Genomic DNA, 14,501 nt, shown 5'->3' with positions numbered 1-14,501 from the left:
TCATACTTAAAAAAAAAATCCCAGTATGAGAAAAATACACATACATGTATTTAAATTTCAGGAACCATGCCACGATCATATTATATTCAAATTCATGCGCGATCTCTTCCCAAAATGATAATAAATTTTCATGTACTTGGACCAAAAATTATTTTTTTATGTACAAATGAATATACAAAATTTCGGGAGCCATGCCACTACTGTGTTAAATCAGAATTCGCATTATCTTGGGGTGCGTTATAGTGGGGTCGCACTGTACTTTGAATTATCTGATTAAATGTTTCCTTGGTGCTTCATAGTCAAGTTATATATCAGTGTATTTGGTTTTGACAATTGATAATGTGCAATGTTAATTAAGGAAATATTGATTTTTAAAAGTTTTTGAAGTAAATGATAAGTTAAAATGTATAACTTAGAATCTTCTCAAATCTTAATTAAGATATGAATGCCTACAATTAAGTCATCAGACAATTTAATATTTTTAAAATTTTCTTTATGTAGGAATTGAGATTGGAAGACTATGTACGAAACCAAAAGGTCAAGCAACAGCAGGCAGGTGGTTCTCTGTTTAGAACTACCCCGGTCACAAAGGCATCAGGTTTCAACTTTGTTCGTGCTGGTAGTGGCATTGACTTTGGAAAATCAGGTATTTTAAATCACAACTTTTTTATGTTCAGGAAATTTTTAAAGAATGTTGCAAGCAAATATATTTTGAAGCAAAACATCACAAACATATCTTGCTCCAAACACAGTTTATTTATCTGTTTTCATAGGTAAAAATTGTGGTTTTGTAAAATATGATGACATTTTTGGTGGTATTTTTAAATGTATGAATTTGGAATGGGGTCGTATTGTTTCAATAAAAAAGATTATTTTTGGATGTTTCTTTAAATTTCTTGTTTTTATAGCAACACAGAATCCAATAAATTTGTACCCCATGAAAAATATTTAGTTGACACTCTGCTAAGTGAAAGATATTTTTTTAATAAAACCCTGAAATAATTTAGGTCAACTAGTACCTTTAGTTAATACCTAGGTCAGCTTGCCTCTTTTGTTAATATCTAGGTCAACTAGCCTCTTTAGCTAATATCTAGGTCAACTAGCATCCTTAGTTAATACCAAGGAAAAGTAGCCTCTTTTATTAATATCTAGGTCAACTAGCCTTTTTAATTAATATCTAGGTCAACTAGCATCTTCAGCTAATACCAAGGTAAAGTAGCATCTTTATTTGATATCTGGGTCAATTAGCTCTTTAGGTAACATCTAGGTCAACTAGTCAGTTTAGTTAATATCTAGGTCAACTAGCCTCTTTAGTTAATACCAAGGTAAAATAGCATCTTCAATTAATATCCAGGTCAATTAGCCTCTTTAGTTAATATCCAAGTCAACTAGCATCTTTAGTTAATACATGTACATCCCCTCATATAACTGAATTTCACTGTTATTTATGGGATTTATTATTTCTACAAATAACTTATGAATTTTAAGTTCCAATGGAATTGTCAAATCCACAAAAATGTATTCACATCAAAATAAATTAATTTACAGTACTTGTGCCTTTAAAGTTTCCAGTAATTCGATCCATTAAAATGTGATATGTGGAATTAGGTTATATAAGTGTGAAGTGTTTGGGAGAGAACTGCCTATCATATGACTGCCTTTGTTTTTTAGATATGGGTAAAATTAAACACAAGATTAGGAATTATTTCAGGTTGAAAATGATAAATGATAATAAGATCAAGGAACCAAAATAATTCATGTAATTTTTTATTGTATATCCCTACTTCAGTTGCCATAAATTATTGTTATTTCTGTTTTACATTGTCAGGTGTTGGCACCACATCCACTCAACTGGCCAGCATAACCCCACCAGGAGCCTGGAATTGTCATGTCTGCCTCATTCAGAACGAGCTAGAAGCAAACAAATGTGCTGCCTGTGAGTCTGCCAAACCAGCCAAACCTATAGGTAGTGTAAAATAATTGTCAACTTTACTGGTCAAAAACTTGAAGATCTTGTATGTTGGCCTGTCATACATCATAGGTCTTTTATTACTAAATTATCCCAATTTATCTCTACTCCTCTATTACCATGAAACGTTATGCACACAATTATCCCAACAATTTGTTGGCCATCAATAAAAGTGGTGCTTCATGGACATTGAATATTGCCACCATGGTCGTCATCTTGAAAATTTTGTTATTGCTACTCTGCCTGAGTGGTTATCTTCACAGGTGATTCTGACTTAAAGACTTGTTATAATGTCTAGCTTGACAGGTGATTGTAACTTAACTCATTAACCCCTGGTGCTGTCTTTACACATCAGGAGATAGTAGTCTACTGCTGAACTCTGTAGTGTCAAGGTCATGTAAGAGACACTAAAGTGGGTGGTATTATAGAAAGGTATATTCTGCCTAGAATATTTCCATTTCTTGAATAAAACAAGTGGTCTCCATCTCAGTGACAGGTGGTTTCCATCAATCTATTTCATACAGGATGTGTAAAACTGAAATAAAAATACTTTCTATGAATATTTGAATAGAGAATCAGTATTCATATATTTGTTTGTCTGTCATTCAAGCACTTTTGAAAAAGTAATTTTTTCTGGAAGTTGATAAAGAACATGGTATAGAATAGATTCAACAAAGTCTTTATGTATCAGTCAATGGATTAAAATTTACCTAAATTAAATTTGGCACATACTCATGCAATATGGATTATATACAAATCACTTCCCAGAGAACTTTCAGTCCCCATATGTAACTCAAGATATTATAATCGAGAGTTTCTGCCCTACTTAATAGTACATATTGAGCACTTAAAGGAATGTTATGGCCATTCAGAGTTTTATAGATAAACAGGGTGAAATAGCACCAAAATTCATTTGATTTTAAGTCTGAATATCAGGAGCATGTACCCCTAAAATTTTACATGATTAGATTTAGATGACAACTGTCACAATGTTTTCAGTATGCAGCTTTGTGATTGTGTCAGCAATTACCAAAGTATGCTGTAGTATTCAATGTAAATTTCACTCAATGCACAAACCATATAGTGAACCTTGTACAGTCCACCTTCACTTGTTTAGCATGTAGTCATCCTTATAATTTCATTTTGGATGTCTAACCATAAAACTGTTTGCAGCACTTGGTTGATCTTTGCTTCTTGTTTTGCTATTGGAAGTTTTCATTTTGATTCAAGATTCCTAAATGTTCTGTAAACCAAATTGTGACTGGCTTTTGCAGGATACGTCAGTTCTTCTGATTCAGATAAGGTATAAAAACTGCACTAGTGGTCAGTAATCTATGAGCTTGCTAATGCTGCTGGTGTGTGTGTGTGTGTGTGTGTGTGTGTGTGTCTGATTTGGATTTTTAATGTAGCTTTAACAATTTTTCAGTCATACCGCTACGATGTCTGCAGTGTGGCAGTTTATAGTGATGTCTAGTTCTGGGGCATCATGCTGCAGACATGTGGCATCATGTACCACCCAGTCACATTATCCTGACACCAGGTGGCCAACCAGTCCTAATACTAACCTCTTTATGCTGAGTGCCTAGCGAGGCAGCTGTTAGTAGCATTTTTATTAGTTTTTATTATAACTCAGCCAGGGTTTGAAGCTATGAATTCCCACATCAGAAGCGGACTCTCTAACCACTTGCCCACCAGAGCAGTATACTGCTGGTGAGTCTTTCTTCCTGAGCATGTGGCCCTTGCCTTGGGTATAGGATCATTTTGTATTTTTTCCCCTAGTTTTAAGCTTTGACATCAAAACTGGGAGGTGGCTCTGATTTTTTTTCCTTAGGAATTTGGTCATTATTTGCTTTATGAAAGTTAGCAATAAATTAGGGAACTTACTTGGCAATATATTTTTCCATAGGATGAAACATAGGACTTGTTTTTCCTTTTTCCTCATTATAATTATGCTCAAAGTTAGTTTGTAACTATAATGATTGATACAGTTTATTGCTTAAAATAGTGTCCATATGTTTGGCATCTGCAGTCCTGAGATAATTCAAATAAACAATAAAACTGTCCAGATCTAAACAACAAATTGAATTTGTGTCTAAAGAGGAGCAGAAATATATCTGTCATGTTATAATACAAAAGAAATGGATGATTTGATATATTTATTAACACTGAATATTCAAATCCTATCCAAATACCTTCAGTTAACACTGAATGGAAAATATAGCAGCTATTGTAGCTTTTGTGGCCATCTTGAAACTGTTGTTAATCCTACTATCTCTTAACAGATGACTGTAATGACATAGACATATCTCTTGACAGATAGGTGTAGTGACATGGACATCTCTTAACAGATGACTGTAATGACATAGACATATCTCTTGACAGATAGATGTAATGACATGGACATCTCCTAACAGATGGCTGTAATGACTTAGATATATCTTTTAACATATGACTGTAATGACATAGACATACCTCTTGACAGATAGATGCAATGACATGGACATCTCTTAACAGATGGCTGTAATGACATAGATATATATATCTCTTAACAGATGACTGTAATCACATGGACATATCTCTTGAAAGATGGCTGTAATGGCATGGACATATCTTTTGACAGATAGTTGTAATGACATGGACGTATCTCTTGATAGATGGCTGTAATGGCATGGACATATCTCTTGACAGATAGTTGTAATGACATGGACATATCTCTTGATAGATGGCTGTAATGACATGGACATATCTCTTGGCAGATGGCTGTAATAACCTAGACGTATCACTTGACAGGTGGCTGCAATGACTTGGACATATCTCTTGACAGATAGCTGTAATGACATCGACATATCTCTTGACAGATAGCTGTAATGACATCAACATATCTCTTGACAGATGTCTGTAATGACATTGATATGTCTCTTGACAGATAGATGTAATGACATGGATATATCTCTTGACATGTGGCTATAATGACATGGACATATCTCTTGACAGATAGCTGTAATGACATGGACGTATCTCTTAACAGATAGCTGTAATGATATGGACATATCTCTTGACATATGGCTGTAATGATATGGACATATCTCTTGATAGATGGTTGTAATGGCATGAACATGTCACTTAACAGATGGCTGTAATGATATGGAGATATCTCTTAACAGATGGCTATAATGACAGACATATCTCTTGACAAGTAGCTGTAATGGCATGGTCATATATTTTGACAGATGGCTGTAATGACATGGATATATCTCTTAACAGATGGCTGTAACTGTAATGACATGGACATATCTCTTAACAGATGGCTGTAATGACATGGACATATCTCTTAACAGATGGCTGTAATGATATGGACATATTTCTTAATAGATGGCTGCAATGACATAGACATATCTCTTGACAGGTAACTGTAATGGCATGGACATATCTTTTGACAGATGGCAGTAATGGCATGGACATATCTCTTAACAACTACCATCCTGAACAGATGGTAATACTGGTGTATTTTATTTGAAAAAAAACACAGTGCACTTCTTTCTTGGCATAAATAGTTATTTTCTTTTCAAAATGATGCTGCTTCAGTTTCCAAAATGGCATTATTGATGATCATCCAGGAAATGTTTATATGGCCACTTCTCCTACATGCATAGTCGATTATCAACACAAGGTATTCACAAAAATACTGTTGCAGTATGTACCTGGTTGTGATAGAGAAAGGTGCTCATCTGACATCCAACATGGCACCAAAGTCGCCACCTTGAAAATCTTTCCCTTAATGGTGGTATTGACATGTTGGTTTTACTAAAAACATCTTAAAATATATAATTGGTTCTGAATGACAGTGGTACAGTTTTGACCGCAAATATATCTGCACTTGTGTGATGGCATTTCAAAAGCTAGACGTAACAACTTTGAATCAACTCAGAGGACATTACTTGCATATTTGTACTTTCCTAGCCTAATGAACACAATGACTTGTACATATACCAGTGAATTTTAACCTGACATCATATTTAGTTGCATTCCAATGGAAAACTTGATAGCACTGTGATGTGGATTTTAAAGTCAATAGTCTGGACTTGTATATTTAGCCATACTGGCTTGTGACAATGGAAACAGAATAAGTACAAAGGGATTTTTATTTATCAAACTCATAATGTGGATATAGTCATATAATAACTTTAATTTTTCAATAAATGTTTTTGATTTTTCCCCAAAATGTGTTACTTTTAGATGCAACCAAATGTAGCCTATGTATATATCTTGACATTAACATAATTTTAGTGATGTTAAATCCATAACATCAGGATCAAGGTAAAACAAAATTGCACCTACAGGTGAACATTTTAAGTAAAACCAGTAAAACAAATAACATTTTACCAATTTGATACAATGGACTTTCTCATTCATCAGCAAAATCCATGAAAGAATCAGGAAATGTCTTATCTTTGATTTATGGAGACTCTTTTCATTCAGTTGAGTGTAAGTTCCTTTGGGGGCGCTATTGTTCATGTGAAAAACCTATGTAATGTATTGAAAAATAATTCCTGAGCAAAGGGATTCACAGTATAATCTTTAAATTTTGGTTACCAGTATCCACAGAATGCCAGTTTAGTGGGTCAAAAATGCATTGGATACATTTTGGTTGCATTTGTAGCCCCCAGCATCTGCAGCGGGTACATCTTCTTTTGGTCCTTCCCATCCATAGATCCATCCATCTCTCCTGAGAAGTTCAAAATAGACCAATGAAATTTGACAGGCTCATTTGCATGTATATGTAGATGACCAGATTAGAATTTCATGCCATTTTTTAAATTTGCCTCTTGTATGTTCTATAAACTTCTTGGACTTGCACAATTTTGACAAAAACCTTGAGGTAGACAAGTGAAATTTGGCAAGATATTTGTATGCATAAGAAGGTGGCCTGATTATATTTCTGGGACATTGTCATCATTTTTAAGTTTCTCAATTTGTTTATCTCTGCTGGTCATCTACTGGTCAATTTGTTTATCTCTACTGGACATAGACCAAAAGAGCTTATGTAATGGCTAGTCCTTGTAAATTAATTGGAGGTTTGCTATGAAACTTTGCATACACACATTCATCTAATGGTCAAGCTGAAAATGGTGCTCCATGGCCTTCCATAAAGGATGTCATCCATAGGGAGCCTATTGAAAATTTTGTTTTGGCAAGTTCTCCTAGATGAATGGTCATATCAGCATGTAGGTTCCACCAAAAGATTTATGATGTGGATTGCCATGAAATGGGGTAAAAATTATGGTCATTATCTGAATTTGCACATCATCAAATCACTGTGTTCATGTGATTTTTATCAGAGTTATTGCCCTTTTTGACTTGCATCTGAATGCAGTGTATGACATAATCTTCTGACCTAGTTTCACAGATTTAACTGAATTGCCTAAAAGTTTTATTATAATCATCTGAAGATGGGCATGTCAACAAATCACTTGATTCTCATGATATTTGTTAAAGTTATTGTCTTTTTTGTCTTGTAGCCAAATGCAGTGTATGACACAATCGTGCTAGTGTAACTAGTCCCACATTATGTGATGTATTGCTACTAGCATGTAATTTGGCCAGTATCATGGTCATCACCTCAAGACAGGCATTTCATCAATTACTTTGTTTCTGCCATTTCTATAAAAGTTATTGCCCATTTTTATATGGAACCTGTTATAGTGCATAACCTCATCTCATGAACACATCTAGTTTCAGTTTTTCATGGATTGTTATAAAACTTCTTACATACTGTGTACACGGTCATCATTTCAGAATTCACATATTAACAATAACTTTTTCAATTTTTGTTAGAGTTATTGCCCATTATGTCCTGCAGCTGAATGTATTTGTTAGACAGAGTTTTGTAAATGCAGTTATTTTTCATGCAGTTTCTTATGGATCACTGGGAAACTTGGTACATTTATGGTCATCATGCATACGGACAAATCTTTTTATCCTTTTTGATGCAGTGTCTGAAAGAATCTTGCAGTTCTTAGTTGATTACTGTGAAACTTTGTACATATTATGATCATTATAAGAAGATATGCATGTTTACCAATAATTTTACCTGCACTATTTATGGAAGAGCTGTTTGGGTTTTTTAATAGAGATAGGGTGCAGAGAAGAGGAGTATATCTACATGAACAAATTACTCACATTTCCTCTAGTTTATGACTGTGACTCTGTCAAAACCACTCTGATTTTTGTATCTGTTTTATTTAGTCTATTTCATTTTATGTCATATTTCAAAGATAATTCAAAAATCATGAACAAAAAATAATTTATTTTGGAATATATTATTTCCAAATTTTTTCTGCGATTTTTCATTGCCCAGGTCATTACTCCAACCATAAATCCCCCCAGTCATTTCCACTGCTTCCTGCTTTTCTGGCTTGCCAGGGAGGTGTCACTTTAGTAGTAGCTATGATGTATTCTACTCAATAAATTGTACAATAAATGTTCATTGGTTGCTTATAACTTCCTTGAGGCATGAAATAATTCTAAAAACCATCCCAGATCAGAATATTCATTCTAATGAGACAAATGTTGAACCATTAACTTGACTAATAGATAATTTTACTTTGAACTGAATAAAATTAAAACTGTTCCAGTAATTGGCAGCTTTCACTGCAAATATTGAATTGCAAGTGAAATCTGGAGTGTAACCTTAAGGATGTATGTAGAATATTCTTTTTATTCTTGTAAGTATTTCAGGGTGCTGATTTTGATATACTTTGTTATTGAAGAAAATAGTGGCAAATGGCAGTGATTGGAAAAAAATCTGTAAACACTTGTGTGTCAACCATTAGTCCCCACTCCCATTAACATTACATGTGATAATGGTTTCTTAAGGTTTTGGCACATGTTACAATATATCTGCTTACATAAGATAATGAGAATCTGGCTTTAAATTTGTTTGTGTGTTTTAGCAGGGTTTACAGTTCTTCCTTGTGTATTTTAATAGTGCAAAGTGTTATGGTCATTGGGAACAAGGGCCATAATGGCATAACCTATTTCAAGTCAAAATGTGTAGAAAATTGTGCAGTACTGTGTAGTTCAGGATAGACCAGTTTATAATACATATTTTCATCTTTGAATACTTCCTGATATAGATACAAATGCTGTTATATAAAGTATGTTATATCATGTCCATTACAAGCATTTCATAACTCTAGAAAGGCATTGACTTCAGAGTAGGTTTCCATTGTAAATTTACCTAAATTCTGTAATGTAACCGAATTGATTGGGTATTTTATGATTTGCACAAAAAAAAGAATGAATGTCATCAAAACATTGGAAATTTTATATTTTATTTTAAAAGGAAACAAAGTTAAAGTTTCATTCTGGTTTCAATGGTGTGGATAATTTTTATTTAAGCATTCAGTACCATATGATGCAGGTATCTGGCTTCATATACCACAGTATGACAAAATATAGTTATCAAGGTTAGTATAATTATCACTGTACCACATGATGTAGGTATCTGGCTTCATATACCACAGTATGACAAAATATAGTTATCAAGGTTAGTATAATTATCACTGTACCACATGATGTAGGTATCTGGCTTCATATACCACAGTATGACAAAATATAGTTATCAAGGTTAGTATAATTATCACAGTACCACATGATGTAGGTATCTGGCTTCATATACCACAGTATGACAAAATATAGTTATCAAGGTTAGTATAATTATCACTGTACCACATGATGTAGGTATCTGGCTTCATGTACCACAGTATGACAAAATATAGTTATCAAGGTTAGTATAATTATCACTGTACCACATGATGTAGGTATCTGGCTTCATATACCACAGTATGACAAAATATAGTTATCAAGGTTAGTATAATTATCACTGTACCACATGATACGGGTATCTAGCTTTGTATAACTACCACAGTACCACATGATCTGGGTATCTAGCTTAGTATGATTACCACAGGATTCAAACTTCAAACTGTTCTCCAGAAGACATCTTAAACAACACTGCTGCCACCTCAAACTGTATGATCTGTAAGTGAGCCTCATTTTCAAATGTCAGTTCTGTTTTTAGTAATTAAGTTTTTTAATGAAAAGATATAAATTTTTATTATAACAGTAGCTAGCCTAAGCTTTGCATTTTGTACTGTAGCCATAGAAATTTATATTGACAGCAAGGTTAAATAGATAATAAGCCTTTCAGCAGATTTCAACTTGTGGTGGCAGTGGTGTGATCAGAGCTATAATTGTTAGGAGTTTGTATGATATTAAGTACTTAGATTAAATTTCCATATGATTGTAGGTGTAAGAACATTTTTTTTGTCTGAAAGTTTGTTTGAAGCAAGTTAGCCTTAATACTGCTGTAAAGTAAAATTCTGGTTCAATCTTTCAGAAAGTACCACTACAGAACTCAAACCAAAATGCATGGATGCTGGATCACAAACAGACTTTGGGGAAAGTACAGTTGCAGAAATCAAACCAAAATGTATGGATGCTGGATCGCAAACTGACTTCGGAGAAAGTACAGTGGCTGAAATGAAACCAAAATGCATGGTTGCTGGGTCAAAAACTGACTTCAGAGAAAGCACAGCAGCTGAAATCAAACCAAAATGCATTGATGCGGGATCTCAAACTGACTTGAGAGACTTTGAATCAACTTTAACAACAGCTACAAGTGGTGTATCAGTAATTTCAACATCAATTGGTTTGGCAACAGCTGCATTAATAAGTGATTTACCAACAACAGCAAAACCAAATGAATTATTACCAAGTGTAAGAAGTAGTTCATCCACAGAAGCAAGATCAGGTGAATTACCAACAGCTACAGTACCAGTTATTTTACCAACAACTGCAACAACACCTGCAACAACACCAGTGGATATTGTTTCTGAAAATAACGCTTCTAATTCTGAAACCAAAAATATTACTGTTACATTACATTCATTAGAAATTTCATCTAGTACCCTTTAATGTCTCAACAAGAGTAAGAATGGAATTTCCATCTTTACCTCAACAGACACATACATCATCACTACTGGGTTAGAAAGTCATTCAGTCAAGTACAATATATGTACCTATTATATTTAATACATCACATTTATTTTACAAACTTTAAGGCCATAATGAAAGATACTGCTGGAAATTTGCTTCAGATGAAGACCATTCTTCACTGTTCCAGAAAATTCACAGCAAACAAAAGGAGTAATTGACATTCCTGCTTCTGAATTTCATCATATACCAGTCTACAAAAATATTTTCACTTGGAGATTGTTCTTTTTGAATCAATGCACTTCCTGTTGACCACTGAATTTAAGTTAGCAGGCTCAGTTTTGAACTGTTGAAAAATGAAACCTGAAATGGAAATGAAAAAGTTGGTAGAAGTTTTTTTCTGATACATAATTGTAGTTTGGATTAGATGGCACTTTTATCACAGTGACTATCTCACACTGTGAAAATAGGAACCAACTGTTTTCCCAAGGACACACTTACGCAGCCGACCCAGTCTGAAAATTCATCCTTTGGACTATGAGTCAAATTGCTCTACCAATAGAGCTACCATAGTTCAGCAGCAAACATATAAACTGCACTATTGGTAAGATACCTGCAAGTCACATCGCATATTCCAGATTTGACTACTTCTGGATAAAGATGCCAATGGGTACCCGGGTATTCTCCCATTGATAATAACCTGGGTAATAAAAAAAACAATTGGGTACCCGTTACAGAAAGTGTTCCAAGCTCAGATTGACACAGACTAATGATTACATTTCAAGGCTTGTGTCATGTATGCATTTATTCATCACAGGGGCTTGTATGGTTGCTTACAATTTTCTTGTCATAGGTGTTCTATATAATAATACAATCCTTTCTTGAGTGACCTATTTAAGAATCAATGCTGATATTTCAAGCTGGACTGTCCTAACTTTATGCCTGTCCTTTGTTCGTGTGCCAATCTTTTCATGATTTAAAACACTCTTGTTTTCAGATCCAGATGACATTAACTAGGTCAAATAAAATAAAGCACAAAATGAATGTCTGGTTTAACTTGGCTACCGTAACATGCACGTCTTATACCATGTTAGGAAAAAAAATAAACTGAACGGACAACTATACAGACTGAAATAATTAAATATAAATGATAAAAAAAGTTTGCTACTTAATAACAGTTTTAAAAAAATCAAATAAAAATTCACATATTGGTAACTTCTGCATGAATTTTACATCAAACAGTTCCAAGAAAACAGATGTGTTCTTGAATGTGAACCCACATGCCCTAGATTTATTCTGTTATGGGACTACACACATAGCAGTCCAGCTTAAATTGAAAATAAATGGTGCCAAATATCATTTTTTTTAAAAACTAAGAAAAAACAACAGCAAAAATACCCGGGATGTATCGTTGCGACTGATGGATGTTATGTGATGGAAAAATGTTAGAGAAAACGGATTTTGTTAAACTTAAAAACATGTTGCACCGGACCATCATTATGGGACGAAACATGGCAGGTTGAGGATAATACAACAATCATCATTTATGGACTTTACAACAATTCACAAAAGTTACTGTAGACATGTACACTAGTCGAAGTGACTGCTATGCACAAATAATTTATCATTTTCTTTTGTGTCTATTCTCATCCTTACTACTAATCCACATGAATTCAACTGATTTGTGACAAAAATTGTAACTGCATATACATTTTTCATAGTTTTCTGTAATAATGGCATGTAATTTATACTCTTGTTGTGCTCAGATTATGCTTTTTGCCACTTATATTAGTAATAATTATGCTTACAGCTCTTTTTGGGGTTGGAACATGTGAACCTACAACAAAGCAGTTCAGCTTCACATTTAATACAATTTCCTTTTAATCGTATACTCTGGTAACCGATCATTAGGAATCATGGGTACACATTAGAAATTTCCAAAAAATTGACATCTCTACTTCTGGAACAGTCCTCAGGGAGATTTCTCCAAAACTTTTAGGATACATTTTTCCAAAATATGTACATTCACAATATATAAAGAAATTCAAAATCTGGTTTCCAATTTTTATATTTTAAAAAAAAATGTATCGGGGATAAAATTTTAGAGTCTGAAATGCATATGTATCATGTATATTACATCAAAAAATTTGAAGCGTCTTATACATACCCTTTACTGGAGTCAGAATTTCCTCTAGCATGGCAATGGGGTTTTGTATGACTTCTTCATGTTGCTGTCAATGTTTTGCACTTCTTTCAAATGATTGCTAACTTTGTTGTGTTCATTAAATTTCATGACCTTCAAGTAGTTTAATCTGTAAAAAGATCAAAATTAGTATAATTGATCATTTTTTTATCTATGCAGAACAGAAAGAATGCAATGAAATGGGAAAAAGATTTGGTTGGCAAAAGAGTCATTGTGTATATAAGCATTAAGAAAAGCTGTAATCCTTATCCAATTAAATCTCTATTTTAAATTTACCAATCAAAAGACTTGACAGACAGGGCAAATGTCTTTTAGGAATCATAAATTAAGCTACTGCATTTGGTTCTCAATCATGTATGCTGATCTTGCTCCACCCAGTCAGCAATAAAATAAAACAAAGAACTTTTATATTTGTCCAAATTGTTTCAATCGGTAATGCAAGTAGTCCTCACTGAGGCTCCCGCATAATTATTGGGGGTGGGTGGGAGCCAAACATGGTTCCACAGTTGAATTGTGGAAGGCATAAATAAATATTCGATGGGATAGATATCATTTTTAGAAACAGGAGGTTGAATTATTATCTTTAAGTAAAATCTGAAATAAACCCTTGGCTCAATTTTAAATGACTGAATGTATGCTTATACTTATAATGTCGATGATTCAGCCGATCCACTTTGATCATTCCATATGCAAAAATTGTAACAAGAAATGAGTAAAAGTAACCTCTTTCTTGGCAAGGAACCAGTCTTTCATAATCCTTGAATCTTCCCTAACCGCACGTCGATGTCTTCTGTTTCGTACTCGATATTAACATCAGTACCGACGTGGACATCACTAGATGTTGATATTGACTTCTGTTTGTTAACAATGTCCACACTCTTGCTGTCACAGAAATTTGTAAGAGCAAACATGTTGCAGGAGAATATTAAATAACTTTCTTCCCAAACAGCATGGTCCTTGCTAAGAGAACATGGCCCGCGCAAATTTCTGTCTGTTCGGTTTAAAAGTGCTATTCTACATGTACACTGTAGGTCAGCATGCAGCATCTGTTGAGTTCCTTTGAGGTCCAAAAAGGGTGAATTATTAGTAAACATTCTGTTGTACGTTAAGCACCCATATTGTCATCTGCAACAATAGAATGTCTTTACAATGAGACCTACTTTAAGCACCCATATTTTCATAAAAAACCAAGTCTTTGCAATTAGACCTACTTTAAGTACAAATTTTAGACTTTGGTATATAAGAATGTCACATTTTGTCATATTTTTACACTGCATTTGATGCAAAATATAATTCATCTTTACATGTTTATTATCCACAGGGTTCCAATCA

At 33.8% G+C, this 14,501-nt stretch overlaps 1 protein-coding gene across 3 annotated transcripts in view; it reads left to right on the top strand.

The window, feature by feature from the left end:
• LOC149796590 (uncharacterized) overlaps positions 1-14,294 on the top strand; it is an 84,577-nt gene extending 70,283 nt beyond the window's left edge. For all 3 annotated transcript variants that reach the window (XM_089961315.1, XM_089961314.1, XM_089961313.1), the window contains 3 exons: positions 502-646; positions 1,829-1,966; positions 10,371-14,294. In XM_089961315.1, coding sequence (XP_089817441.1) covers positions 502-646; positions 1,829-1,966; positions 10,371-10,948 — 861 coding nt within the window. In that variant the 3' untranslated portion in view covers positions 10,949-14,294. The remainder of the gene's footprint in view (positions 1-501; positions 647-1,828; positions 1,967-10,370) is intronic.
• Positions 14,295-14,501: the final 207 nt, after the last annotated feature.

Source organism: Sinohyriopsis cumingii, chromosome 6 (genome assembly GCF_028554795.1).
Source record: "Sinohyriopsis cumingii isolate HCF-2022 chromosome 6, ASM2855479v2, whole genome shotgun sequence".
NCBI classification, from domain to species: domain Eukaryota; kingdom Metazoa; phylum Mollusca; class Bivalvia; order Unionida; family Unionidae; genus Sinohyriopsis; species Sinohyriopsis cumingii.
This window is presented reverse-complemented; position numbering and strand designations above follow the sequence as displayed.